This window comes from Anoplophora glabripennis, unplaced genomic scaffold (assembly GCF_000390285.2).
Source record: "Anoplophora glabripennis isolate ALB-LARVAE unplaced genomic scaffold, Agla_2.0 scaffold111, whole genome shotgun sequence".
In the NCBI taxonomy this organism is placed as follows: domain Eukaryota; kingdom Metazoa; phylum Arthropoda; class Insecta; order Coleoptera; family Cerambycidae; genus Anoplophora; species Anoplophora glabripennis.
The window spans coordinates 686,913-698,465 of NW_019416273.1; the positions used below are offsets into that span (position 1 = coordinate 686,913).

Below are 11,553 nucleotides of genomic sequence, written 5' to 3' on the forward strand. Positions count from 1 at the left end.
GCAAACTAAAGCCATTGTCTTCCCGATGTTAGCAACTGTTTTCGAAAAGCTCTAATAGGTCCATTAGTCCATATTAATTTATCACGTTTTTAAATTTTCTGTAAGCATATATCCCCGTAAATATACGGTGAAAAAATCAGGTCGATAGATTTAATATTAAAACCGTGATAAATAATTTCTGATTCGTAAAATGTTTCAAACGGTCCAAATCGTCGCAGAGCATTTATGACGTCACACCGTTCGATTATCTCGACCCGATGCGATGCCTCTATGCGCCATTAGTCATTGTCTCAAGTTATTTATTTGTAGTATAGTGTAAATTGTTTCCCTTATTTGTGGTACAGTTCTAGTAATAGGCCAGTCATTATAGTTTTTTTTCGGGAAAATACTATTAGAAGTTTCTCTGCGGAATATTGTTCAGAAACGTGTTATAAACAAAATATCAAAAAGTCAACTCGAGACTAGTTGGGAAACTTTGTTAAAACAAAGGTCAAAGTTATGGAAAAGTGTTTTTTTGACTCGCGTAGAAAATCTGTTATTCATAGAGAAAAGGGGTTTATACAAAAAAGGTAGATATTAAATAAATCTGTAAAATAAGATAAGTCCGATTAAATTCCGATAATTTGTTTATACGCAAGAGCTCAAAAATGGTCGAAATTGTCCGCTTTTTTCAATTGCTAATAATTAATGCAATTTTCATCGCAGACACTTGTAATTCACGATTTTTGGGGCTTTTTGCACCCTTAATAAGTGGTAAAAATTTCAGCCCAATAGCTTCATTAGCTTGGCGTTGGCGGGATTTGTTATCTAAGAAGATGCTATTTTCAATTCATTTTTCCCAAGCTCACAGGCGTTGTAGAGCTTCGATCATTAGTTGTTTTTGTACCTAAATAGTTGTATTGACATCAATTTACTGAGAATAGGCTTATTTAATACCTACCTTTTTTGTATAAACTTTTTTTCGGTATGAATAATAGTTTTTTTATGAGTCAAAAAACAACTTTTCCATAACTTTGACCACTGTTAAAACAAAGTTTCCCAACTAGCCTCGAGTTGATTTTTTGATATTTTATTTATAACAGGTTTCCGAACAATATTCTTCTAATAGTATTTTTTATCATGTCTATAATGACTGGGCTATAAGTTTTTTCCTAATTATTGATATTTTTTCCACCTGTGAAAAAAATTAAAACATTAAAAATAAAAAAAAATGTTGAAGTTATTTTTGATGCATGGTTATGCATCTTGAAGTCAAAGATAATTTGTTTTTACATATGAAGCACTATAAAAATGATTTTATATATTTCATAACAGAAGTTTTTGGGATTTTTCGAAATTTTTTGTGTAGATGTATATTTAGGGTTTTTTGAGGTACTTATATTAGAGAATTACGACGTTTTGAAATATTTAAATACAGATGTTTCTGGGCGTTTCTCCTGTTTTTTGTAAACTTTTGAAAATTTTCTATAACCTTATGTATCTTTTCACAATTTTCTAGTACTAACTAGCACTCCTCCCAAACACAATTTCTCGGCTAGGAATCTCTGTAGTTTAAAGGAGACAAAAATTTCAATAAAAATCACATAACGACCTTGTACTTATAATTAAATTATATTACGCATAACGTAAAAGCCATCAACTAAGGCTAATCTGGTTACAGAACTTGTATGCCAGAGCAGATGTATGTATAAACCCATCTTGTTGCTGAAATTGTAGTGTCAGGAGAGTATGTTGCCACTTGCACCCATGAATTATGTATATCTGATATGTTCATATTTGCATACATGTAGCTACATCATCCGGTGATTTAAAGGACAATAAATTATTTTACCAGTTAACATTGTGCTAGTACCAGTAGTAGGGACAACTCATTGTCTTCACCGTAACGATATATTGAATCCCTGCCACAATATGAATAGTTAAAGTAAAGTATAACAGTCACCTTTTAGGAATTTTAAATAAGGGTAATTTAAATCTGAGTCAGATCAACAAAGAGATGTTAAGTGTTTAAACTATACTCTGCGGTCGAAATTATAGAGAGTGACTCATCGCTAGCTTTTTGACTAGTAAGGGGGATGAAGCGTGCTGGGAACGAAAATCCATTGGCGTGTCTGCGTAAAAGGCAACAAGATATAGAAAATATTGAAAAAAGATAATAAAACATAACATCTAATATTTTTTTACGGTTTGCTATAACCTGCACCTTGATCCATTTTAATTATTACAGCATTTTAAAACGTCCCAGTTGTGTTTTTTGTAATTTATAAATTTATTATAGCCATGGAATTAGACCCCTCGTTTACGCTTATGCTATGACGTTTCTCAGGACGGCTAAATCAAGTCCGTTTACACCCACTAAAAAAGCATTTCCCTATTCTCTACCAAGGGCAAAAGACAGAGATAGAATATAGATCGACGTTCAGTGTAACTCGGTCTCTAGACGATTATAGATTCTATCGATGTGCGTAGCGAGCGGCACAAAGATAAATAATATTGAACCGTTATAAAAATCATTTTATATTTTATGCACATTATAGTAATAGTGTATTTATATTATGTCTTAGTCACTCTCTATAATTTCGACCGCGGAGTATACAAGATATAATTTCTTAAAGACCTTATAATTCTTAAGTAAAGTAACTTGGACTGAGATATACAGGGTGTAAGAAGTTTGACTGCCATAACTTCAGCATGAGATAGAGTAATCATAATTGAACAAAAAAGTTGTATATTACAGGCCGTCTTATAAAAAACGCCCCAAGCTGTAACTCTGTTAATAATTGTTCTATTTAAAAAAAAACAAAAGACTGTTGTTAATAGCTTGACAAATACTACAATCGAGCACTGATTTTAATTTTTTTGCCATCATCAGAACGTTAGGCGATTTTCAATTGTTTATTTTTTTTTAGGCCTGTTCGATAGAATATTTTTTCTGCAGTCAACGATATATTACAACTTGATATTTGTTAAATATTTTATGGAAAAAAATGTTTTTACAACTTTTATTATGCTGTCTAAAGTAACAACAACAAAGCAAAACAAATAGATACCAGATCAACAACAAAGCAAAAATGTAACAATAAAAAACCTTATAAAAATTGTTCGAACTGTCTTCCATCTTGTTGAATACATAATTGACATCTTCTACCTACCTCATACGTAGCATTTGACATTAAGTTAGGAGGTATTTCACGGCAAACGTTTATAATCCTCTCTCTTAAAATATCTACATTTTCCGGATGTGTCAAAAATACTTGATCTTTAAGATATCCCCAAAACCAAAAATCTGCGGGGGTGAGGTCAGGAGAACGGGCGGGCCATCGAACAGGACCAGTCATGCCAATCCATCTTTCATCAAAATTAGCATTTAACCAATTAGTATTTCTTCTAGCATTATGCGGGGAAGCACCATCTTTTTGAAAATAAATCCTATACACTTCTGCAAGCGGCAAGGTATCCAAAAAGTTTGCAAGATTACGAGGAATTAAAAAATATTTAACAAATATCAAGTTGTAATATATCGTTGACTGCAGAAAAAAACACTCTCTCGAACAGGCTAAAAAAACTAATAATAACTTGACATTTAAGAAAAAACAATTGAAAATCGCTTAACGTTCTGATGATGGCAAAAAAAAATTAAAATCAGTGCTCGATTGTAGTATTTGTCAAGCCAATAACAACAGTTATTTGTTTTTTTAAACAGAACAATTATTAACACAGTTACACCCTGTTATAGGGGTGTAAGATTAACTGTTTTCAAAATAGGGCGATTAATATTGAGGAGTTTCATCACAACGTGACAACACCGCTTAACCTGCTGATGCACACCACGCGGCACGCGGCAGACTTGTCCTACGGAAAAATTGTAAACAACTATCATTGTGAAACATTTAGTAAATTTCAAGACAATTGTTTTCCAGTTTTTAAATAAATAAAATAAAATTTTGATAATTTTTTCTCAGAAATGGATGAGTTTAGGACCCATGTCATATAAGGTTTTTTTGTTTATTTTAATGTATTCTGTCGTGTGTTAAAATTAAGGCAGTCAAATTTCTAACCCCCTGTATTATAGACAATTATAATTTTGAGAGTTCAATTATCACTGCAAGCATTTTGTGCTTTTTTTTCATCAATCAACTGATGTTTTACACAATGTTTTTCCTCAAATTCCTACATATTAATTTTTGTTTACAGTACAGTCAACGAATTTGATTTTTTGTTTTTCATAAATTTATATTGCGCAACATGTTTTCAAACGTATGAAATCTATAAATAAAATAATAATCAAATACATGACTGGATGTAAAAACATCGTGAATAAAAAAATGTAACTTTACACATCAAAATCAACAACTCGCAGGGATATATAATGAAGTTTTTCTGAGTAGGTGTGCGTAGGTGTACACTTCCCCGGAAAATGATACACGAATTTGACTGTTTCTTTGATGTTCTGAAGCATCGTTATACGAATGAAATAAAGTGAGGAGTTATATGTTTTGAGGAGAGCGTGTTACAATCACTTCGTTCACACTGAATAAACTCAATATACAACAATCGGAAATATAAATCAAAACACTGTTTTATTCTCATGTTTCTGATTTTGAAAAATTAGATTCGCGGGACCTGAATATTGTTTCGTTTGTTCATACGTCAATAACGTGGTTTGAGTTTTATTAAAGACCTTTTCTTTTATATTAAATCAATGAAGTGAAGTTTTTGTGATAAAACTGTATTTTTTTTTTAGGTTTGGAGCATATGCATAGGAGATACATTGTATATAGAGATTTAAAACCTGCAAACATACTACTAGACGAACACGGACATGTTCGGATATCCGATCTAGGATTAGCCTGCGATTTTTCCAAGAAAAAACCCCATGCCAGTGTGTAAGTAGCCATTTCGATAATTCTTTTTGCCAACATTTTCTCGAATTTAGTCCAATTTCTAAAATAAAATGATCCCACATTAAAATTTTTAAAATGGTCAATTTAGATAGGTGGCACCAATTTATTTTTTAATGTTTGTATTTCGTCCGCAATTCTATTTCCAAATTTCTCGGAATGATTTGTGAATGCCTCGATTTATTCGGAACGTTTATTTCAGAGGTACCCACGGCTACATGGCGCCTGAAGTATTATCAAAAGGTACCGCGTACGATTCCAGCGCAGACTGGTTCAGCTTCGGCTGTATGTTATACAAATTACTCAAAGGTCACTCGCCATTTCGCCAGCACAAAACCAAAGATAAGCACGAAATAGATAGGATGACTTTAACGATGGTAAGACGCTCCCTTTCTTCGCTCTCTGCTTCTACTGACGCTTTTCCATTGTTATTTTCAGAACGTCGAACTGCCCGATTCATTTAGCAAAGAACTGAAGTCTCTTCTGGAGGCGCTGTTGCAGAGGGATATCGATAAACGGCTAGGATGCAAAGGAAACGGGTAAGACGATGGTTTTTTTTTAGGTTTTTTTATATCCTCTAGCATGTTAAGTAATAAATTTATTTATTTCAGTTCGGAAGAAGTGAAGGAGCACCCCTTTTTCGCGGGTATAGACTGGCAACAGGTGTACCTGCAGAAATATACTCCGCCACTTATTCCGCCAAGGGGAGAGGTCAATGCGGCGGATGCGTTCGATATTGGGTCTTTCGACGAGGAGGATACCAAGGGTATCAAGGTAAGTAGAACAAAATTATTACACGGCTGTAAAATTAATAACAATTGCATGTCTTAATATTGATTTTAGTTGACTGATGCGGATCAAGAGCTATATAAAAATTTTCCACTTGTGATATCGGAAAGATGGCAAAACGAAGTAGCAGAAACAGTATTTGAAACGGTTAATTTTGAGGCTGACAAAACGGAACACAAGAAGAGGGCTAAACAGAAGAAGCTGTATGATCTAGATGAAAAAGGTGAGCAAATAGAAAACATTTAAAAAGGAACAAACACATGTTTTAAAAAAAAAATTGCACAGTATCTAAAACGAAATAAATGACGATTGTAGTCTCATATACTTAACATAGTTTAACTTGCTGATGCACACCACTTGTGCACGGGGCAGACTTGTCCTACGGAAAAAATGTAAACATTATTTATGCATTTCACTATCAATGTAGTATCATTTAGTAAATTTCAAGATAATTGTTTTCCAGTTTTTAAATAAATAAAATAAAATGTATCGATTTTGTAGTACGATGATAGTGTTGTGCTTAAATTTTAGCTCGAATTTTAGTAATTAAAACAGAACTTAACTTTTAATCAAATTACGTATTTGCAAAATATGTAATTAAAGTACCCAAAGACTCACGTCGTCCACATAATCATACGTATTAAAAATAATTTAGGTACTTACCAAAAAGCAAAATTTGAATCCAATTTTTGCGCACTTGCTGGAAAATACGCCAAGGAAAGGAAATAGTGGTACGCAAAAAAACACTCAGACACGGTCCAATTCCAGATACCAACTGAATTGCGTATTGCTGAACAGCTTAGTACCTCTTGTTATCCGCCGCGCCGTTGTCACATCGCTCAATATGAATTTTATTGAATTTTAAATTTATTACAACGCTAATTATTATTTAGAATGAAGCAAAAAGAAGTTCAAAAAAGTGATAAACATTGTATTTTATGGTATTCTATGCATGCAGTTATGTCAATATTCCTTAATTAATCGAACTTTTGAGCATTAAGTTGGAGATTTTAATAATTTTTTTCTCGGAAATGGCTGAGTTTAGGACCCACGTCGTATAAGTTTTTTTTTGTTTATTTTAATGTATTCTATCGTCTGTTAAAATTAAGGCAGTCAAACTTTTAACACCCTGTAGCCTGTGTCATATGATTTTTATTTTATACAATTTTTAGGTCAAGATTCTCATCAGTTATCTAAAGTTATGCAGGGTGTTTTGAAAATAGATGTCATACATGTGTTAATAGAACATCAAAAAATCTTCATATCGTCTTTTGGGTTTGACATAAAGATTTCTTAAAATAAAATCTTGGTCACACCTTTTTTAAAATACAGTGTATTGCATTGAAATTAAGTGCAGTTGGTTTTCTTAGTTTTCTAATAAATTGTAGAGGTCGCTAGTTGCGATCTTGCTCAGTTTGAAGATAACTTTTGTAAGGTTGAGTATTCGGCATTACATCTTTTTTTACTCTACATTTTACATTTTTTTTACTCTACAAAAAAGGTACTCTTGTTAACTACAGCGAATGTGCCTATTTCGAACCTATTTCTATTCATGATCGTTGTTTTTTTAGGTACGTCTGTCAAATTGAATTTGTTGTAGTTTTCTTAAAAACGATGCTGTTTCTGTAATTTTCACAAGAGTACTTTTCAGTGTAAAATGAATTTTTAATAAAATTGTAATGCAGAAAACCTAACCTAAAGAATTATGTCGTAAAATATAACCGAGATACTTTTATTATTTAAAAAAAGTTACCTTTGCCATATTTCAATGCAATTGCACTTTGTAAAAGATATAACCAAGCCCATGATACATAGCAAGAAATCGTTTTATTTTGACATGGTCTATCAGCCCTTAAATTTTTAACGTTTTTGAAAAATGCCCTGTATATAGTTATTATCAAAACGTGAGACAAAAATATTGACATATCGACGTATATTTCCAAACATTTAACAACAAAATTAATCTTTCCAGCCTGACTAATGTACAAATTTGACTTTTTAGAATCGGATTGTATATTACATGGGTACATAAAGAAACTGGGAGGGCCATGGACGTCAAGTTGGCAGATGCGATACGCCAAATTGTACCCGAATAGGTTAGAACTTCATCCGGACTCAGCTAAGCCCGAATTAGTGTTCATGGATCAAATAGAGGAAGTCAGCCCGGATCTAGTGCAAGTCAAGAACGAGAACTGTATAGTCGTCAGGATGAGAGATGGAAAGATAGTCCTCACCAATCCCGTAAGTAGAAGAGATTAGCTTTGTCGCGACAAAAACAGCTTTTAGCGGACAAAAATTGAGAAACTAGGTCTTAAGAGGGCTCTATAGCAAATAGCCAACAAGTAATAAATTTTTATAGATTTTATTACACAGTTTGTCTAAATATGAATTAATGAACAAATAACAGACTTTATCCCATTTTAACGTTGATTTTTTATAAAATGGAGTTAGTTTGAGACTCAAATTACTTTTTTGTTGTAAAGAAATTTGTAATTAACCACTTTTGAGCAAGCGACATCATAAATTACGAATTTTTTTACACCAAAAAGTTGAGTTTCAAACCAACTCCATTTTATAGAAAATCTGCGTTCAAATGGCATAAAGTCTGTTATTTGTTCATTAATTCATATTTAGACAAACTGTGTAATAAAATCTATAAAAATGTATTGCTGGTTGGCTATTTGCTGTAGAGCCCTCTTAAGTGTTATCGGTAGCGATATTATCAGAAGGGCAAGGAACTGTTAAAAGTTGTAACATGTTTAAACTTTTGTCTTGTGCAACAATTTTTTTGTTTTCTGTAAATTCACAACAAAAATCCCCTTTATAATTCACAGTACGATCAGGACAGTGCTCATAGAATTACGTTTTCAATGACAATGCAGACTCGAATCGTCTTGAAATATACACACATTCAGAAATCTACTACAATAAGCATATGCCTGAGCACACCTATATGATGTCACCACTTTGAAAAATTTTTCCAGTTTTGGAGGTTTTGTGGATTAAAACATCAAAACTGTTACTTTTTTTATATTAAAAGTGGCCCCTCTCTCTCGCTACCTCGCTTCTACTCTTAAAAGGTGCATTTTGCTGGATGAAACGTTAATATTTTTATAAAAACTTTATATTATCAAGAAGAAACACATTTGTTATATTTATTTGTCTTAGAATAAGTAAAATGTGAAAATAACACATTTTTTCCACCTGCACGCATATGACAGGAAAGGCAACGCTTAGGCTGGAAACTGACATATCGAAAAATGGAACCATGCGGCGCTTGTCATCTCTTTTTTTTTTGTTCGATTCTTTGACTAGCTGTCACAGAATAACCTAAAATTTTGACGAAAAGTTTGGTCACTAACGATAATCAACAGTTCTTTATGATCAAGTCATATGTCTAATGCTTTTTCCTGTTCCAGGATGAAATAGGCCTAAAAGAGTGGCTCACCTCACTAAAATCGGCGCACAAGCTCTCGCAGGAGCTGCTCGGTTCGATGGCCAAGAAGGCGGGCAAAATCTATGGCACGGACTCGAACAACAGGAACGCCATAATAGCGGCGCGCAACACAAACGGCAACTAATACCAGCTGAAAAATCCTCCCTAGACAGAATTAAATTACCTCCAATTAGTAGGTGAAGAGGAAGGCGATTGTAAATCAGGCTATAAAAAAAATTACCTAGAAGATCTCTGATTCTTGCAATGTTTTTTTAGGCACTATTAATGTTGTTAGACGACCACCGATTAGTTGATTCGCAACCGTTTTATAAATTCGACCGCAGTTGCGAACGGTTTCGTATTTGTTAAACAAAAGGAAGATGAAGTATCATGACAATTTACGTATTTTTGTTATATTTATATTAATTTATGCTGTCTTAGGTATTTGCTTGAGAGCAGATGTATAATGTTATATATATATGGTAGTTATTTTTATAGTAATATTTATTTTGTGTTATGAAAGCAATGAGAAACTGTTCTGTAGTTGGATTAGGGAGTAATAATCGACAAGAGAAAGTCTAAAGACAAAAAAAAAGGACTGATGAACTAAATTATCAAAATTTTTAATTCGAAGGAATTCTTGTTGTTAGGGATTGTAAATTTGTAAGCAAAGTTGCCAAAATAATAGAACGTGTTCGTGAATAGTCTTCGTGTAGTTTATTTTTATATAAAAAAAAAGTAAATATGTAGTCAATCATGCTTGGTGAAAACAAAATTGATTTACCAGTGTGTGACGATCAGAACATATTTAAAGTTGAAATAAAATTCAAACAATTGATAAAACGAGGATTAAACAAATATTTCGTTCGCACTGTTGTATCTTCAATTAAAACGTGTGTAACGCAGTTAACGGCTGTACCCACGGATACAATTAATAAGTTCTTCAGTCACATTAACATGAAATTTCGCTTTCAATGTTCTTAAAAACGCCTATTAAATTCTCATTTATTAATAATACTTCGCCGTTAAAACATCTACTCACATTCCATAATAACGAACAGCATTTCCCGTAAACTTATTACTCTATTATCTAGTCATTTTCATATATATGTATATCCACCAAAAAAAAAAAGTATATACGCGATGCTATAGTAACATTTAGTCGTAGACGTATCATCTACAGAACAGTTTTTCCATTATTTATTCTGTAATTATTGTATCGAATTAAAAACAATTTTATAATTTTCACATGTATCTGAGTAACGTTAACTTGTAGAATTGTTTTTAATAAAATTTTCTTTTTTGTATATTCCTGAACAGTAAAAGGTTCATCTCACTGGTAAAAACACCAAGCTAACAACTTAGAATAGCTTAAAATGCCAGCACTATTTGTACATATATATACTTGCTTCTCTGATTTTTTTTTAACATCGGTTCCAATGGAGACATTCCGACAGTTTGGGCGGTCTGAGGGCGAGTTAAGTCTGGCGTTCCGTGCAATAATTTCAAAAGAATAATTGGAAATAAAAAAGGAAACATCAGACGAACATTCAGTGCTTGAAAGGCTATTTTAACAAGTCTGACCTACTGGACATTTGAACTACTAGGGCAATTTGTCCATATTTTATTAAAAAATCTGGATCATTTAAAAAACTATTAGGCTGAAACTTGGTGTGTTAGATTCGTAAGGAAATCTAATGGGACTTCATTTACTTTTTTTATGATTCCTGGTTATGAAAATATAAACCACTAATGGCGCTGTTCCATAATTTTCTTACAGAGTTATAAATTTATAGTGAAAAAAAAATCACAATATAGCATAACGTTTACAAAAACATTTATATCTGCTTTCTGTGACGTTCTAAGTATATCTGATTAATATATCATTGAATATTAATTGGTTACATAAACTAAAAAGATATATATGTTGAAGGCAATATAGTACAATAAAATTGCTAGAGACAATAACAAAAAGCACAGAACCCTGTATATTGCCTAAAAACATCCACCGGGATATATGTCAGCATATTAAACACTCAGGGGACTCTATCGCAAATAGGCAACCAGTAATACATTTTTATAGATTTTATTACACAGTTTGCAATTTGCCGCTTTTGAACGAGCGACATCGTAAATAACATATACCTTTACACCAAAAACTAATTTGAGTTTCAAACTAAGTCTATTTTATAGAAAATCTGTGTTAGAATGGAGGAAAGTCTGTTATTTGTGCATTAATTCATATTTAGATAAACTCTGTAATAAAATCTATAAAAATGTATTGCTGATTGGCTATTTGCTATAGAGCCCTCTTAATGATAATTTTCGGATTGCTCCCATATTCACAGTTTTAAATTTACAAAAATCACATTAGATCAGCTTGCTTTTGTCTTTCAATTAGTATCGACAGAAAGACTGTTTCGTGAT

General features: G+C 32.4%; 1 protein-coding gene across 1 annotated transcript in view; it reads left to right on the forward strand.

Annotated features, from left to right (window-relative positions):
- The window catches only part of LOC108903923 (G protein-coupled receptor kinase 1), a 365,345-nt gene extending 353,998 nt beyond the window's left edge, over positions 1-11,347 (forward strand). Inside the window, exons 9-15 of the mRNA XM_023457355.1 lie at positions 4,745-4,886; positions 5,104-5,278; positions 5,340-5,440; positions 5,513-5,675; positions 5,745-5,913; positions 7,693-7,931; positions 9,110-11,347. Coding sequence (XP_023313123.1) covers positions 4,745-4,886; positions 5,104-5,278; positions 5,340-5,440; positions 5,513-5,675; positions 5,745-5,913; positions 7,693-7,931; positions 9,110-9,271 — 1,151 coding nt within the window. The 3' untranslated portion in view covers positions 9,272-11,347. The remainder of the gene's footprint in view (positions 1-4,744; positions 4,887-5,103; positions 5,279-5,339; positions 5,441-5,512; positions 5,676-5,744; positions 5,914-7,692; positions 7,932-9,109) is intronic.
- The last annotated feature ends 206 nt before the right edge of the window (positions 11,348-11,553 follow it).